The 19,169-nt window shown below is 37.6% G+C and overlaps 1 protein-coding gene across 12 annotated transcripts in view; it reads right to left on the bottom strand.

Moving 5' to 3' along the window:
* Positions 1–235: 235 nt before the first annotated feature.
* The window catches only part of LOC145533451 (ankyrin repeat domain-containing protein 26-like), a 64,525-nt gene continuing 45,591 nt past the window's right edge, over positions 236–19,169 (bottom strand). For all 12 annotated transcript variants that reach the window (XM_081560858.1, XM_081560865.1, XM_081560864.1 and 9 more), the window contains 10 exons: positions 17,992–18,025; positions 17,577–17,712; positions 15,698–15,911; positions 14,804–14,987; positions 10,701–11,654; positions 8,937–9,089; positions 5,837–6,003; positions 4,376–4,604; positions 1,629–1,674; positions 236–477 (listed from right to left, as the gene is read on the bottom strand). In XM_081560858.1, the coding sequence (XP_081416984.1) occupies positions 341–477; positions 1,629–1,674; positions 4,376–4,604; positions 5,837–6,003; positions 8,937–9,089; positions 10,701–11,654; positions 14,804–14,987; positions 15,698–15,911; positions 17,577–17,712; positions 17,992–18,025 (2,254 nt within the window). In that variant the 3' untranslated portion in view covers positions 236–340. The remainder of the gene's footprint in view (positions 478–1,628; positions 1,675–4,375; positions 4,605–5,836; positions 6,004–8,936; positions 9,090–10,700; positions 11,655–14,803; positions 14,988–15,697; positions 15,912–17,576; positions 17,713–17,991; positions 18,026–19,169) is intronic.

Genomic DNA, 19,169 nt, shown 5'->3' with positions numbered 1-19,169 from the left:
GGGAATGGCTCCCCACTCCAGCTCCAGTATTCCTGCCTGGAGAATTCCATGGACGGAGGAGCCTGGTGGGCTACAGTCCATGGGGTCACAAACAGTCAGACATGATTGAGTGACTACACTATTGCTTAGAATATGGAAAATGCAACAGTGCTGGTTTTTAAATCTTATTAAAATAAGTTAGATGCAGAGAAACATCACTTAAAATGCTGTATAAATTTTCATCATAGACATGTAATACAAAAATATTTTCCTTTAATAAAGATTTTCTCATCATTTTTAATGGGAAACAATGAAATGTCATGGAAACAGTCCAGTAGGGAAACTTTTACTATTTATGGTTCTAAATCATATATTTTTCCTTCAAAATCTGTGTATACTGTGCTTTTGCTTTCAAAAATTGGTCATCATACACATTTGACCCATCTGCAGATTCTCGAGGAGACACTCTAAAGGCATCAGATGCAAATTCAGCATCAACTGGAAAGAAAAGGAAAGAATTATATTCTTTACCTAAAATACTTGAGTTAACTAAGTATTAGTAAAAAAAAAACAAACAAACAAACAGCCGCCCCCAAAACCTGAGACCTTTCATAGTGTTCCAAAAAATGAGATATATCTATAGATGGCACGACATAAAATACAAGATTACAATTTTATAATCTGCTCATGGTTGCATGTGTGGCTGAGTATCGGAGTTTCGGGTTTTCTCATCCTTCATTCATTTACTCAGTAACTATGTGCAAAGGTGCTGTGACAAGCACTGGAATTATAAGAGGAAGGTGACCCAGTCCACCCTGAAAAATGAAATGCAAACTGGAAAAATAGACAAACAGGCGATTTCCATACAGAGTCATAAATACTAAGACAGATATAAAAGACGGCACGAGGAACACTCAGGAGGGACGGCCGGCTTTGTGTCAGTCCTGTCAGCTTTCTGGTGGAGGTGATACGTATGTAGCTACCTGAAGGACAGGAAAAAGTACAGGAGATGGAGGGGAGAAGCACATACAAAGACCAGAGGTGAGGAAGCACACCTGTGGGATCCTACAGAGTCTGGCTGGTTAGATGCAGAGCTGAGGGGCAGAGGAGGGTGGTAAAGAGATAAGGTCGACTTCTTTGGCGGGACCCAAATTGATGTGGGTGTTTGGAGTGTTTACTGAGGATAAAAGATAAACTGGTGACAAAGTCAGTGACAGAGAAATTTTAAAGTCACCCACCAAGTGACAGCTACACAAACGTGACTGCTTGAGTCTGGGTTTCCTAGCCTTAACCACTCCCAACACTTGAGAAGTTGATGAACTCCACGTTTTCTGAGAATAGCGTCAGTTGTAGGCAGATAGTTCCACAGGGATGGAGGAAGTAGAAGAAGGATATAGCCAGAAATAAAAGGAAATACATAGACCCTTAGAGATTGTTTTTCAAGCTATGGAACATGATGAATAAATGAGGAAGAAGGATGTATTTCACTATGACCGCTCATGTTTTCAAATTTCTCATTAGCTATGTATAAGAAAAAATACTTAACATGGCATCTGTTATCCAAACAATGGAAAGAGATCCCATTTACTGCTTACAGTATATTTCAGACATCAATGTCTAAATTTAATTCAAATGTTTTGGCAACATACCTTTACTTAGTTCTCTAGTTATACTCCTGTCCAACTCCTGCTGCATCTGAAATAAGTCAAATATTATTTATGTTTAAGATAAACAAGAGATATTATCATAGGAATGACATAAAACTTACCAAATGCGATTTTTAAATAATACTTTTAGAGACTAGACTTAACTTCAAGATTACCTCAGTAGAAAAAAATCACATAAATAAAAGAAAACGAATTCCTACTTATTCTGTTTATAGATAACAGAACATATATATGGAATGCTATTTAGATTAATCTGATAAAAAGTACAATAAATATCAGTCTATTGAGTACACATAATTTCAGAGAATTAGGGAATGACCCATAATCCTAGGAATGACCCACAAGATTACTATCTTCTCCCCTAACAGTTCCTGCCTTAAATATGTACTTCTGAGACCTTTATTTTGATTTCTAGGTGAGGATCGTGTTCAAATGGAGGAAGTAGTCTGAAGTTGAATGTTAATAAGGAGAACACATCTGTGATTTTCTTTAAACTTCTCCATTTAACAAAAAGACAGAAAGGTGAGAAAATTACACACAAGAAACGATGTACCAGCAAGTTTCAATCTGAGGATGTTTAGCGAGAAGGATTCTCTCATAAGTGTTAGTTTCCAAACTATGTTCCATAGAAGGGGAAGTTCCCACAGGAGTCACTCACTGCAGGGTTGAGGAACAGAGAAGTCACAGCTACAGGGCCTCTGGCCACTCTTTACTTAAAGGCTCTATACTCGGCTCCATTTTATATAACACAGTTCCATGCAGAAGTGTTTTTTTTTTTTTTTCCAAAGAAAGGTTGTTTTCTTTGAAAAAAAAAAACAAAACTTTTTTTTAAGGTACGAGAGTCATTGATTTAGTCAAAGTTCCTAATTCTACAAAAGAAGTAACAAAGGCAATGTCCTTCTTACTGAGTCCAGAGTCCTATGCCAGCTACTTCCTCAGATTAATAAAAAACACATAGATTTTTAACTATAACACAGACAAAATGAATATGTAAAACCTTGCTATATAGTTCAATAATGCTTGTGGCATGACATGACTTTCTAAGTAAATGTGTTTTAAATGCATGAACAAGAATAAATCAATGTCAAATTCCTATTTGTAGCAGTTGATATAGTTAATTTAGAAAGCATAAATATTTTTTAAACACAAGACAGGGAACTTGAAGGAATCTTTAGTTGAATCAAACAGGCCAAAACTGAAGAGATTCAACCTTAAAAGGATGTTTGTTCATTTCCTCTAGATAAAACTTGGCTTGCTAAAGTGAGTCAACAATGAATTATCCACATTTTGGGTTATTGAGGACAAAATTTAAAACACACAACAGATTTCTTTACTGTTCAGCATACTTCTATCCAAGCTCTCATCATCAGTTGGTATATACAAAAACTATGCATGTAATCTCAATTATAATCTAAATCCAGTCAGAAATTGCAGTTGAACTTCATTTCCTCAGCCTGAAGTTTCAAGGGGAGGACTTATACTCCTACCCTCCTTATGAGAAGTGAGGAGATTTACCTAACAGGTGAGTTTGGGAGAAGGAACTAAGAAGTGCTTGCTTTGTTCCAAATCTCTTCTTTGAAAAGATGTATGTGCCCACAGCACCGTGAACATGGGTCTACAGTAGGCAGCTTGCCCCTGGGACGGGGGTCAAGCATTTGCTTCCTCCTCTTAGGCCTGCGTGGGGAAGTGTCTGACTTGGGATGAAGTATTAGGAGGCCCGCTGTGACTGCACAGCTAAAGCACGTCCTCCAGGTTCATGAGGCTCTCAAGTACTAAGACCCAGTGTAGCTGCGGTGCTTTCGAAGAAACTTTAGATTGCTCTTCTGTGATGGCAAGAAGCCAAATGAGAAAACAGGCTGAGACTGCATTTAACAAAGGCTATTTTTCTCTGCATCACCAACATCATGAAAACACCATCAAAACCATAAACCCATGTGCACTGACTGAAATGGATATTTTAATCACAATGATTACCCAGTGAAAACTAGTTGCAATTTAAAGACTCCCCATCATTGCTATCTCAGTCATCATACATCCCGGTGATGTCAAAACAGAGACAAAAGTGAGCTTCATTTACAATTTTTACATATTTAACTACAAACTCAGAAACATTCTACAACTGCTCAGCAAGACTATTTTTTAGAAATTTGAATCAAAATTCTGTAAGTAAAACAGCAGTTAAAGATGTACTCTTATTTAAGAAAATAACAAAAAATGTTAACCTAAAACCAGAAATTAATCTTTTGATCAAGTATCACAAGTTTGTTCAATTCATAGAAAGGATTTATATGGATTCCTTCAAATAAAAAGCATCCACATGTGGTTAGTGTTTCAATGCCAGTCAGTCCCTTATGCTGAGGGGTGGGAAAGCTGCGGCGGGTGCAGCGGAGCCTGGAGCTGATTATGAAGCGCGGCCACAGTGAGATCAATTAGAAAGTTAATCAAACTTCTGAAAGTACACTTTTGGTTACTAGACAATCAGATTCCATTTCTAAAGTTGAATTTAAATGCAGCTTTTCAACAAATTTAAGAATTTAATCAGTATCTCTTAAAAATGAGAGACCTAGGACAAAAAAACCATTAAATGTCTCCTTGATTATCACAGTTAAGTATGGTTTTACTTAGTGTGCATAAGTCAAAAAAACAACTCAGAAGTTCACCAAATTAAAAACAAGGATCATTCATATCCGAAATCTGAAACCCAATGGAAAAAATAGAATAGAACTAACCTTGCTCAAGTAAGTCTCCACACTGTCATTTGAAGGGCATGGAATTGAGGTAGAAAACCTTATGTTTGCTCTTGAAATAAGATTTGTGTTGAACCCTGAAGCAGGATTGAAATCTCCAACAGAAGAGGGCTCCAGGACTGGCCTCGTGGTGAGAGCGCTGAGTAAAGATCTGTTCCGCTGTTTCTCCACCTCAAGTTTGGTGCTGATCTCTGCCAGCTTCTCAGCAGTCCTGGGGAAGATGGAAAACACCAATCTTGTTCATGTTTCCCTAAATGATATGCATTTTTTTAACTTGCCATATAGTAAATGGAATTCCCATTAAACTGTTTGAACACCGAAAACACAGAGCAGACCTCCTGTAACCAATGACAGCTGTAACCTTGTTCTAAAGAAGTCCACATGTGTCTGGGGCTCCTCAAGTAACAAATGACAGTTGGGAGAGGAGAGAAAGGGAGGTGGCCACACAGTGACCCCTGCTGCCCTCTGGGACACACCTGCCTCCAGGAAACAGTTCAGGGATGAAGAAACTCACCATCCCATGAGGCCATGTTCAACTGTTTCCTTTCACCACCCTTGTATATACGTTTCACTCATGACCCCATAGAAATTAAGCATTCAACTCTGAGGAATCACCTAGAGCCACAATCTCAAGGGGAGGATGAGAAAGTCAGTGGCTGAGACTGAAAAGAGCTAAAACAGCCCCAGGAACAACTACAAGTATCCCCTGCTTTTGCAAAGTTCACTTTATGTTACTTCACTTCTACGAAGGGTCTATGTCAGCACCTGTTTTCGATGGTCCAAAAAAAAAAATCTGAAGACAAATTTTGGTCTCATTTAAAAAGCCAAAACTCTAAACAGTATTCAGTGTATGTTTTAGAGCGAGAGGCATCGTGCTCCCCCAGCAGGGAGACTGGCCCCACTGTGCTCCTTCTCTGGAAGCCACACCCCACATCTCAGCATCAAGTCACCACAACCCTGAACTGTGTCTGGGAGCACCTGTGCTTCACTTGTGCATATTCATTTTAGGCATCGACCAGCAGAATGTGTCCTCGGGTACCTGCTTCTTTGCTTTATGCGGTTTTGGCTTATGAAAGGCTTCCTAGGAATGCTCTGCTTTCAGACGGTGGGGAAACCCGGACTAGGCACTGCAGGTAGGATCTGCCCTTTCCATTCTCCACACTCCCCCTCAGTCTGGTCACTATATTATTTTTAGCCACTTTTTGATTTATCCTGCCTTTCACCCCTGTGTTAATTTCCCCCCTTCTCACAAGCATGCCTTTACATAGTGTGGAGAAACTTGATACAGTACTAATAGTTTGTCTTAAGGTGTCCCCTTAGCAGTGACTATCTAGTTAGCTTTCACTTCCTAGTAATCTCAGGAACTGCGCTCTATAAAAATTAGGCTTTAGAGACAAATTAATGAAGTAAATTTATTTTCTGTGATCCTGTGTTTTGACTTACTTGTCTAGTTTATCTTGCAATGACTTTCTAAGTTCAAGTCCTACTAGGTATAGATGCTTATATTTTTCCAACTCTGCTTTATTAGAATCTTGCAAAGTTTTCATCTTGGAGAGTTCAGATTCCAAGCCTTTACTTCTGAGTTCCATCTGTTGAGATCTTGCTTGTATCTAAGGCAAATTGAAACAGATAACATTTTTAAAATAATTATAACCTGGAAAATTATATTTGTTTCCCTTAGTTTTGAGTCATTGATTCAGAGAGTGATTACAAAGGTGAAAAAAAAAGAGAAGTTTAAAACAATTATCGTCAATGTGAAGTGAATTAAATCTGAATTATAAAATTAAAGTGGAATGATTGTTATAGTAGTACTTATATAATCTGATAATTCAAAGAATAAGAGGATCAACTTAAAATTTTAAAAATGGAACGAGACAATTTAAGAATAATTCAAGAGGATGGTACCAGCTCTAAACCACAATATTTTCTTTTCTTCCTAATAGTCTTATTTTATACCAACTGGTCTTCTAAGTAAGAGGTTTCTCTAGTGAGAATCATTCTGATAGGTCAATTTAGTGATAACTGTGAGGGAAACTGAAATATTTAAAGGGAAAACAAGCGCCCCCTTCCTTCCAGAAATCTACAAAACAAACTGCTCTAAGGGAGGTAGAGGAAACACACAAGCTGTATATGTCTGAAATGTAGTATATAGTGAAAGTGATTTCAAGCACATGACAGATCAACAAATTAAACTGCAAAACTAGGTTGACTTCTTTTAATTTCTCTACTTAGATTCTGTCTCGCTCTTTCTGCAGTCTCCTGTTGATACTGCTCTACTTGACTGTGTTCTATCATATTCATTTCTATATGACTTTTGAGGGTCACTACATCTTGCTCCAACTTCTTTTTCTTATCTCTAGTTTTTTCACATTTCTTTTGCATTCATCATAGATAATAACTCCTGTTGAAACACTTGATTTTTCTGCATTCAGGTGTAGACATTTTGAAGATGCAGTTTCCAGCTCTGCTGGAAAATCATCAATCTTCAAGAAGAAAATGACACTGCTTGGTAATGAGGAAGGTGGATTGAGCACAGCCTAACTCAAACCCAGGATCAAATTAAAACGATGGTATCTGTATTGTAGAATGTAGGACCAGGGATTACTCAGAGACTCAAGAAAGATGTTCACACAACCAAGAGTCACAAAATATATTCTTCACTGTCATCTTTGTCACACAACATTTGCACTTGATTTTATACTCTTTTATTGTTCTACAATAATATTTTTCTATCTTTCCTCCATAAAATGACTACAAGTCCCCTCTTAGTAGAATGTCTCTTAATCCTTCCACCATCTTAATGTCCCAGGGTTTTAAAGTAGTTTGAGGGATACTATATTGAGTTATCTAGGGCTAAGTTAATAAATGCCTCCCAAAAGAAGTCTGTGAGAATAAGACTAATTAACAAATCTTATAAATATGGATTCTAATCCAATAAGCCTTTTTCTGAACTACAAAGACTTTTTGCTAATTTGAATTGCAGTCCAAAGAGAAATGATTTGCAAAGTTAAAGAAATCCCATTTCCTAACAGTTTACAGAGATGGTCCATACATTTTTCTGAACAGCAACAAAAAATGCCTCATTCTTGTAATCCTTTGTTACTGTCCTTTTATGCAAGACAAGTGCTGTGCTTATTAAAAAATATTCCCTGTAATACCAATGTATACTTAGACAGGATTACCCCTCATGGAAAAAATGGCAACAGTGTAAAACTAGGGGCTAAACTCTTCCTCAGAGACTAGATAACAATGGCTGAAGTGAAAAGGCTCCATGAGAGGTGGATATTCAGGAAGGCTCCACGAAGAAGGAGAGGCTGGGCACCAGGTCTCAAATAATGGAGGCCTAGTCAAGAGGAAAAGAAACTGTGAAGACAGAAAGGATAGCCTGAGCAAGGGCTAAGAAAGGTGAAATCAGCCAGTTAACTCTGGGGATAAAATCCAACCACAGGGAAATAAAAACATGTCCACACAGAAACGTGTAAATCAGTGTTCACAGCAGCATTATTAATTGTCCCAAAGTGGAAGCAACCCAAAGCTCCATCAACTGATGAATGGATAAATGGCTTAGCCACGTACTATTGATTGATTGACAACCAACAAACAGAAGAACTGATACGTGCAATCACACAGATGAACCTTGAAAACATGACATCAGATGAGAAAAGCTAATCCCAAAGAAGCACATATTGTATGATTCCATTTATATAAAATACCCAGAACAGGCACATCTACAGATACAGATATTACACTAGGGGCTGCCTGGGCTGAGGGGTGGAAGGCCACGGGTGGTGGCTAAGGGACGCAGGGTTTCTTTTGTGGGGTGATGGAAAGGCTCTAAAATTAACTGTGGTCACAGGTGACATGTCTCTAGACTAAGAGATGTTGAACTACACATGTTGAGTGGGTGAATTCTATGATATGTGAATTATATCTCAATAGCTTTTTAAAAAAATCCAATGGTAGGATCTAGATAATCTTCTTAATTCTCTAGTTTGGATGTACCTACTATACACCATCTGAGTACCTCCATGCTTTTATAATATACTTAATATGAAAAGGAAAGAAGGCAATGCCTATATTTCACCTGGTTTTTATAATACCCTTTCTGCACAAGTTATTCTGAAATTCATGAAATAAATAAATACAGAATTCTACAGCCAGTCATAAAAGGGAAGATGAGAAATGATAATTTTCTGGAACCTTCCATTAAACATTTTCCTCTGATTTTATCTGGCTTGCCTCATCATGTAATACAGCTATCACTAAAAAAATATTGTTTCAAAGAAAAAAAAGTCTCTCAACTTGTGTGAACAATGAGGCACAATTCTCAACTTTCCTAAGGGTAAATAATATAAGAAAAAAATATATAATGCAAATGGCAGAATGAAAGTCAGAGTTTAAGAAATGAGTGCATTATAAAGATAAGAAAATTGTAGTAAATTACTTGTAACAAAAATACAAAAGAAAGCTGACCATGAAAACAAGTGTCCTAAAACACTTCATCCTACATATTAACTGTTGACACGTTCAATTTCATACATACCTGACTTGTGAGTTGATGTAAGTTGTTCTTTAAATCCTGTGTCTCAGCTTCTAAGTTAGCACAATAACGTGACTTGACTGTCAGTGAAGCCTCCGACATAGACTGCATTTTTATGGTGTCAGCCAGTTCTTGTTGAAGTTGTCTCACAACTGCCTAATAAGATGCTCTGTCACTGAGTTTATCAAGTCACTTTACTATTCCATTATGTTAAGAATAGGTAACTCCAACATATGTACTTTGAAAACTATCACCACAGACAGCAACTCACCTTCTTTTCCCTCCTCACTGAATTTGGTTACAGACACAGAAGGGGCCACCTTTCGGTCTTTCTGATATTAAGTTACTCAGACAAAAGATGCAGACCCACTGTCCATGCCCTGCCCCTTCCAATAAATCTGCAGAGCTTCACCACCTCACAACCAGAAAGAAATAGGCTTGAATGAGGGACAAGCAGTGGAAAATTCCACTCTGTGGAACATTTTCCTTCTTTCTTTATTAGAGGCTTCGATTAACTTCAGAGATCTTCACAAATTCCAACCAGTGCTCAGATCTTTCCAACAGATTCCTACCTCAGCAGAAAAATGAGGCCATTCCCTTGTGGCTTATCTATTTTTTACCTAGTAGTATGTCTTTGTTGATTTATCCCTCCTCCCTACCTTTGCCTTTGGCTAACCATAAGGACCTACTGTAGAGGACAGGGAACTCTACTAAATATTCTATAGTCACCTACATGGGAAAAGGAACTGAAAAAGAATGGATATATGTATAAGCACAACTGAATCAATTCTCTGTACATCTGAAACTAACACAAAATTGTAAATCAACTATATTCCAATATAAAAGAAAAATAAAATTTAACAAATGAGGTTGCTCCCATGGCCTTCAAGAATCCTCATTAACCTGGCCTCTACCTGTCTCCAGACCGCAGCCCCTATAACCCTCTCCCTGACTCACTCCATTCCTGCTGCTCACGAATCCTGACACCCTTCATTTTTAGTGGACAAGCTTGTATCTAAATGACAGAAATTGATACTGAAAATGAGAATTATGAGCAAATTCTTGTAAAAATATTCTAAGTAAATCATAAATAGCAGTGGGAAGATTAAATCAAGAAGCATTTTGCTAAAGCTCACCACTTGAGTCCCAAATTATGTTTGAATGATAAGTAGATGCATTTAAAGAGTTGAGAGGCTTTAAGAATAAATGATTCAAGGCTAAAATGTTTCCCATATTAACTCAAATTGACATGAATAAAAATAAAATTATACCAACAAATATGACACAAAGCTATGACAAGCTACTGAAGCCAAAGTACGATATAGCCTCTGGGAAACCTGGAATTGATTGTCAAGGTAATCCATGTAACTGAAGCTAAATTTCAAAACATTCATTTTAGGTTTGAGCATTTCATTTATCTGCTTCATCATGATACTGACATGTGGTAACATAAAGATTAAAATTATTACCTTAATAATAGTAAAAGAGTAAATTACTAATATCTGTCTGCATTAACAATTTAGAACCAAATCTCTTAATATTTCATAAGACATGATGTCTCTACTCAAAGTAAAGCATTTTCTGGGTCTAATTTTTATTTGCTGGATACAAGTTGTGCTTTTGGGCTGGTTTAGACACCATAGATTCACAGCCTATGTATTTTTTATATTTAACTAGATTCAACATTTAGCCAGAATCAAGCCAAAATCAAAACTTTGAATTTTCTTTCAGGAAGTCTAAGAATTATTTCTCCTTGTGGATACTTACTTCTCTTTCTGCTTTCTCATTTTTGTACCAATACATTCTCTCTTTTAAATGATTGCATTCATTGATTAACTCCTTGTTTCTTTCTTCTAGCATCAGACCTTGTTTCTCATTTTCAGCATGAAGTTTTCTCACGATCTGCTGAAACTGGTCTTGGATGCTAATGACTGTCTTCTCCTTACTGTCGGCTTTGTTTTGTGCATCATCCAGTTGCTGTCGCAGCAACATGTTTTCACTCTGGAGTTGAGATAATCTCTCTAAGGAGTCCTGCTTTCCAAGGTATTCATTCACTTTGCTGTGTTCATTCTGATACATGTGTTCAATTTCCTGCTTTTGACACTGGGCTTGGTGAAGGTCTCTCTGGACATGGTCTAACATCAAAGTCTTTTCTCTAAGGTTATCTCTCGTGTGCTGCAGCTTGATTTTTAGCTGATTGAATTTACTTTTCACTGTAGAAAGTTGCTGGGTAAGTGCCTCGTTGTTATCTTTTAGGTTAGCCACATCAGACTTCATTTTGTCTTGCAAGCATAAACACTCATCTTTTGCTTTCTGGAAGGCAAGTTCCAGGTCTCTTTGTGATGTCTGACCTTGATCATGATCATGTAAAGCAGCAGCCAGTCTAGAATGGTAGGATTCCACTTCTGTTTCCAGTTTTTGTTTGTTTTCTTTTTCACTCTCCAGCTTAGACTTTAGCATTGCATTCTCAGCTGTCAGAACATTAAGCTGGCCTGTATACTGGGATATAGTCTTTGATAACATTTCCTCATTCAGTTTTATTGCCTTTTGAGCATCATCATTCTTTGCTTTGACAATTTCAATGTCCTCAAAATAGTTCTTTTCCTTTTCCAGGTTCTGATTTTTCACTGCGTCTATTTCTAGTCTTAGGATGGCAATTTCATCCTGCAGCATGTGGTTTTTGCGCAACAGGTCTTCTGCTTCTTCATGACCAGCAGAAGCCTAAGTGAAACAAAGGAGATTTTTAGCTAGTACACAATCAAGTAACATTTCATGATTTCCTCTGAAATGAAAGACTATCCTGTATGTTTACACAATGAAAGGCTGCACCAAGTATGTCTCCAAACAGAAAAAATAAGGCTTGATACAAACCTCAGACTTCATAAAAGCAGAAATTTTCAAACGTTCAAAAATTTTATTGAAGACAATGAATCCATGAAAGTCAAAAAGAAATCCTAAGAGACTTTTTCAAGAAGCTCAGACCTGGAGAGGCTTTTCTCTGAACTACAATAAACCCAGAAGGCTTAAAATATAAGATTTATAGATCTAAATACACTTAAAAATTGCATCTGATGTGGAATATTTATACAATGGAAAACTACTAAGTCATAAAAAAGAATGATATAATGCTACTTGCAGCAACAGGGATGGACCTAGACATTATCACCCTAAGTGAAGAAAGTCAGACAAAGACAAGTATTATATCATACTGCTTATACGTGGAATCTAAAATGAACTTATTCACAAAATAGAAATACACAGAAAAAAAACTTATGGTCATCACAGGGGAAAGGGGGGGTAGGGGAAGGGATAAATTAGGAGGTTGGGATTAACATATACACGCTAGTAGATATAAAATAACCAACAAGGATCTACTGTACAACATAAGGAACTACATTTAATATTCTGCAAGAAGAATCTGAAAAGGAAAATGTGTGTACGTGTGAGTGTGTGTGTGAGTGAGTGTGTATGTGTGTTAGTCACTCAGTCATGTCTGACTCTTTGCAACCCCATGGACTGTAGCCCACCAGGCTCCTCTGTCCATGGAATTTCCCAGGCAAGAATACTGGAGTGGGTAGCCATTTCCTTCTCCAAGGGATCTTCCCAACCCAAGGATTGAACCCAGGTCTCCTGCATTGCAGGCAGATTCTTTACAGTCTGAGCCAGCAGGGAAGCCCCATTTATATAATATACACACACATACAAATGTATCTGAATCACTGTGCTGTATACCTGAAACTAATGCAATATTGTAAATCAACTATAATTTAATAAACACCACCACTTGGTGGCTTTATAAATACTGCACCTGATACCTCCTATACAGCCACTTCACATTAAGAGTGTTAACTCTGTATATACTTAAATAGATTAAATTTCGTACAAAGTTTTTCCTTGAGAATATGCTACCTTCTAACATTTTCATAGGCAATTAGAAGAATTATACCTATTGACAACTGTACTAAGTACTTCTACAAACATCAATTAACTATTAGCTATAATGATTCTGGAAAAGGAGAAGTTAAAAATATAACTAAGCTGCAGGTGTTTCGCCAGGCCTTCTGACTCTACTAGTCCTCTTACATCAAACCACAGTAACTTCTCTAGTACCAACATATAAATACAAAATAAACCTCCTATTTCATTCATGGCACATACACTAATGGTAAATAAGGTAAAATTTGGAGAGCTCTTCTTAGAAAGCCATGAGATTATTTCCTGCTGCAATAAATTTCATTATCTCTCCATAATGTTTAACATAGTAAGATGGGGGAAATACAATGAAAAACATTTAATAACTATCACTAAATATGTATTATGGCATATCTATCACTGTTTTCAAAAGTTTCTTGTACTGAAATAAGACACTACACAGAGCAGAGTGTTCATTTTCTCACAAGTAGAAGAATGACTTCCAAAATATGGTCTCTGAACGGCCTATAGTTACCTCCTTACCATCAGTGGAAGTGATAAACTACCCTAATGATCGATCGAGGAAGTGAATTCACTACCAAAACCCAGAATATCTATTATTAGTAGCAAGTGCTTTTTTGTTTTTCCCTTGGTAGGGGGAGGCACTTTTATAAGTTTATTCTAAAGAAGAAACAACTTTTTAAAGTGTTCAAAAGTGTTTTTACAATGGATGTTGCACTTTTTACAAATTGAAAAACAGTAAATGATGTGAAAAGGTCGTTGACAGGGTATTGGTTAAAGAAATGACAGTGGAGCCAAGAATGGACTCGGGTTTAGACACTGAAGGTGATGACGTGCATGGAGTGATGGACACGCTCACCCCAAAGCAGAGGGACTTTGTTGGGTAGCACAGTCGATGGGGGAGCACATGCGGTCTTCCTGGCCTAAACCACAATCAGGGTCAAGGTCCTTCGAGACAGTCGCAAAATATTTGAGATCAATTCCTATGGAAAGTAATAAAGGCCTCTCCTTAGACGAGGCCATTGTATGTCCTTACATGACTGCTGTAGACAAATGGATTTGATTTACAAATAGTACTTTCCCAAGCTCTCCCTGAGAGCTTTTCGTTGTGGGAGATCTGCTGCTAGGACCTTGGGCATGGGACCCTGTCCGTATTTGAGAGGGATATGGGGTAGGAGACTGAATTCCTCTGCTCTGAGATGCCACGCGACAACTCTGCAGGATGAAGGACAATCAACTTCAAGAGTGTTTGGTTTCTACCAACTGCTGGAAAAAAATTCCACGGTGAGTATTCCTGCACCTCTCGAGGATGCCAGTTAACACCTATCCTTGAGGACTCTACTGTAAGGGAGAACTCAGCTGGGAAAGCTGGAGCCAGCTCTGAGGTGTTCACGGGGCAGGTGGACTGGAGGGCTGAAGGGCACAGAGTGAGGGGGTCCACGACCCTCAGCCACCTGCCACATTGAAGGCCAGAGGTAACCTGATGTGAAATTAGGCACCATCTTCCCTCCTAGTGCCCCTTCTCTGCTAGACCTATTCACTCACCAATGGTCCCTCAAGGCAGAAGGATCTGTTGCCTGAGGCGGGCGGAGAGCTTAACCTCCAGTTTCTACACCAATCTCAACCCTGTGGTTTCTCAGTATCTATTGTGTGAGCTACTGACTGTGACCTCTTCCTCCCTCTGATCGTAAAAGTGCACCCAGCATTTCAGGATTATAGAATTCTTATTTCCAGCCCTGTTACTTTGGGAATTTTGAATTTTTTTGCTTTTGTTTTTAAGAAGTAACCTAAAATTTCCTATAACACTAAATAAAATGACACTAAATAACTGATATGACACAAAATAAAATGGCACTTTTCAAAAAAACGGGGATATTATAAATAATATTGATGAAATAGTGTTAGAAATTTGAAATTTTCACCAAAGATAACTCTACCTGATTCCGGTTATTTCTTACAGTCTTCAGTTCCATTTCTAGTACTCGGAGAGTGAGTTCAAGCTGCTGCTTCATTTCAACTTCTTTACTATATTCATCTTCTTTTCTTCTTAACTGCTCCCTAATTTTTTCACATGCCATATTGGCATTTCTTCTATTCTGTTCTTCTTGCTTTAAGGTGAATCTGAAAATTTTAGAGATCTCTTCTTAGAAAATTATGAGATTATTTGCTGCTGCTGCAATAACTTTTGTTCCCTCTTCACAATGTTTAAAATAGTAAAAATGGGGGGAATACAATGAAAAACACTTAATAATGATCACTGTTTTCATAGAGAGGGTTAAGAATAAAACTGCATAAAATTTTGTTTTTATTTTGTCTTGAGAAAAATGGCTACTTCTACATTTGGGGGTCGGGATGTAAAGCAATATAAGCTTGCCTAAGAATAGTTTAGAAATATATATCACAGATCTTTTTAAAACTTCTCATACTTTAACCAAATAATACAATATTATTAAAGAAAATGTATTCAAAATAATTAGAATGGTAGAAATGAATTTATAGAAAAGATGTTCCTTGCAGTATTAAATAGAATACACAAAAGTGGAAAACAAGCGAAAGTCAATTTGGTAAATAATTAATGGGGTTTCCATTATGGTGGATTTTTGTATGGTCATGAAAATAATGATTTGGAAAAATATACACTAAGTTATTAGTATTCACTGTTAAGAACCTGCTATATTATTTGCAAGAATGTCACACTCCACAATACTAACGACGTTTTCTATCCTGTAAAATCTGAGAAGATAAGTTAGTCCTTATAATACGTCTATATCTCTGCAGTATTAAAGGAAACAACAGTTCAAATATGTCTTTGAAAGTGAGATGTATGGTACCTCAAGATGTCGAGCTCTCGTTCCCACTCCACTGTCTGATGCTCTAACTGTGATTTCACTTCTTTGGTTTCTGACAGCTCTTTTTGTAGCCCACGAACCTTACTTTTCATTTTGTGAATTTCTTCTTTAAGTAGTTCACAGTGGCTTCTTTGAAAATCTACTAATCTTTCATGTGAAAAAATTGCATCCGGAATTTTTAACAAGCTACCAGAATCTGTATGATGAAGAAAAAAAAGATAGAAACAAAAAAACATTTATGTCAGTAAGTTTTGAATATAAAGGCCTGTGCCTTTCACGGTCACTCATCTACACACTGAACAAATATTAGCGTCTATAATGTGCAAGACATTATTCTAAGCCCTGAAGATAAAACAGACACCCTGGCTCTTGTTTAGCTTGAAGTCTAGTACAAGAGAAAGACAAATCACATAATTATGATCTCAGATAGATACTATAAGAAAAGAGAGTTCTATGATAACATAACAGAACTTGATATAGATTGGGTCCAGGAAAGATTTCCCTGGGGAAGAGGTGCCACATTGAGGAATGAAGGATGAGCAGGAAGTAGTAAGCAGAAAGCAGAGTAGGAGGAACAACCCTGGGGATAGTCTCCAGCTGCCATATGTTTCTAACCAAGACAGAGTGAACAGCTACCAATTTACCTTCCTGAGTGAAGCAAGCAAAAACAACACTGACAAAATACATTAAACAATGATTTTCAATGACAACGCATTTCAGGGAATGAAGGACAATGATCCCGGAAACAGACAAGGTGAGCCTAAGGAATGCCCTAGCTCACTGCCTTGAGAGAATTTCCAGGCCCTGACATGGGGAGAAGGAATGGAAACACAGTCCACCAGACTCCCCAAGTGGAGGTGATGAAGCTGAGAGTCTGGTGAAACCAACACGGGCAGAGATCACAGGACAGAACCATGGAGAGGAGAGAGTGGAACAGAGAAAAAGGACCCAAGAGAACTGAGGAGGAGCCCCTCCGATATTCAGCAGAGGAACGAACAGTGCACATGTGTGAGAAACCACCTGCGACCAGGGAGAAACCATCTGAAAAGACTACAGGAAACCATGCCTGGTGCTCACTCAATCCCAGGAATTCTATCTATTCTCCTGAGCCAGGCTGGAAAAACTCCTACTTACCAGCAGAATGAACAGGGTAGTCAGCAAGGTCTTGCCTCCAAGGCAGGAAATCAGAGAAGCAAGAGCACAGAAGGATCTCTGGAAAACTCTCAATATTTGGAAAATAAATCACACGGATCTAAATAACCCTTGGATCAAAGAGGTAATGAAAAGAGAAAGTACAAAGTACTTTGAACTGAAGGAAAATGAAGATGTTAAGACCAGCAGACATTTTAGGAAATTGATAAGCTGATTCTAAAATTCATGTAGAAAGAAAGGTAAAAAATAAAAACCATATGAAGCTAGACAATTGTGACTTTTAACCATGCAACAAAAAGAATCAACAGTTGGGCTTTAAGCAAGGGGGTAACATGATGAGAACTGAATTTTTAAAAATAGGTAATAATTACAGTTGCTGTGCAGACCGAGGTTCCGCGAGGTGGAGTGGCAGGGAAAGAAGTCCTGAGGTTATTTCAGTTATTCTAGGAGGAAAATGATGTTGACCTGACCATGGGTGAAGGCACAGGAAAGAATAAAAGTCAACAGAAGGTACACTGAGTGAGAAGGATCATAGGCCTGTGGCTCAGAGTATATACTCACTTTCATGTTCCTTTAATGCCAAACATACTTCTGAGATGCAGAGCACTGGAACATATCTCTGGCTCTAGAGCAGTACTGACAAGGTGTGCATATATCACTACTCTATACACAGACAGGCTTTCTGTTAACATTTACACTGTGGTCCTACCTTTACATCCCAAGTCAAGAGGTTCTACTTGCAACGTGGAATTTGTAGAGTAAAGCACATCGCTATCCTGGGAAACAGTCTCAGACAACTGATTTAAGTCGTCCAGGTCATTCAGGTAATTAATTTGTTCTTTGACCTACACATAAATAATACTGTTTCACAATGTCCTTAAAATATGTATAAAATATACTAAGTGTACAGAGGTAATAAATATCTCTTTATCAAAGCAAAAACAGACATTTCTTAAAAGAAGAGATTTTTATCGAAAGGATAACTTTTTCAACAGTGTTTCTAAACGATGTGGTCAAAGTAAACTTCTCTACAACAAAGGAAGATTTTTTATTTTACCACTATTCCTTTTACAAAGTATTTTTGACAAGGATAATATTTTTGAAAGTTCATTTTTTTACCATACCTTCTTCTTTTCATACGCTGTTTTCCTTGCAGGCCTAAAAGAACAAATGATTCTCTTCAGGCTAATATTAAATATTCAAAAATACAAACAATACCTAGACTTTTCTTTTTTATATAAACTCTTTGCATTGGCAGGTAATTTTCTATAAAAGGATGCAACAATAAACAAGAGGAGCATTAAAGGACAAAGAAAATATGTCAGTAATATTAAGTACTCAAGTTAGATCCCAGGAAAAGGAAAAACATAATGTTACTTGTGTTATGTGATAGGAAACAGTATACCAGTGTTTTTTGCACCTGTCCTTTTCAATAAGAACTAACTTTCATGGCAATAAAACCTATCTGGGAGGTATTCCTTCAGTCCTTCTAAGAAAGAAACCCATTTGAATAACCAAGATATTAGCTTTTTGAGGACTTCCTAGCATCAGTTATGCATTATTAGAAACACTCAACATGTCTTAAAGGCATTTTGATCCTCACAGTCATTCTGGGAGATAGGATAGGAAGAAATGGAGCCCACAGAGGCTGAGGAACGTGCCCAAGCCCACTCAGCATGTCACCAACAGACCCAGAATCCAAACCCAGGAAGTCTGGCTTCCACACTGCTCTTCTAAAATATGCTGAGAAAGTAATATTGAAAAGTCTTTTTGGATAAGGAAGCTGTGGTACATATACACAATGGAATATTACTCAGCTATTAAAAAAAATACATTTGAATGGGTTCTATTGAGATGGATGAAACTGGAGCCCATAATACAGAGTGAAGTAAGCCAGAAAGAAAAACACCAATACAGTATACTAATGCATATATATGGAATTTGAAAAATGGTAACGATAACCCTATATGCGAGACAGAATAAGAGACACAGATGCATAGAACAGTCTTATGGACTCTGAGGGAGAAGGTGAGGGTGGGACGTTCTGGGAGAATAGCATTGAAACATGTATATTATCATATGTGAAACAGAACACCATTCCATGTTCGATGCATGACACAAATGCTCAGGGCCGGGGCAATGGGATGACCCAGAGGGATGGGAAGGGGAGGGAGGTGGGAGGGGGGTCCAGGCAGGGGAACACATGTAAACCCATGGCTGATTCATGTCAATGTATGGCAAAAACTACTACAATATTGTAAAGTAATTAGCCCCCAACTAAAATAGATAAATTTATTTAAAA

Source organism: Giraffa tippelskirchi, chromosome 13, assembly GCF_054371585.1.
Source record: "Giraffa tippelskirchi isolate mGirTip1 chromosome 13, T2T-mGirTip1v1.2.pri, whole genome shotgun sequence".
In the NCBI taxonomy this organism is placed as follows: domain Eukaryota; kingdom Metazoa; phylum Chordata; class Mammalia; order Artiodactyla; family Giraffidae; genus Giraffa; species Giraffa tippelskirchi.
The sequence above is the reverse complement of the archived record's forward strand: the minus strand, read 5'-3'. Positions and strand labels throughout refer to the sequence as shown.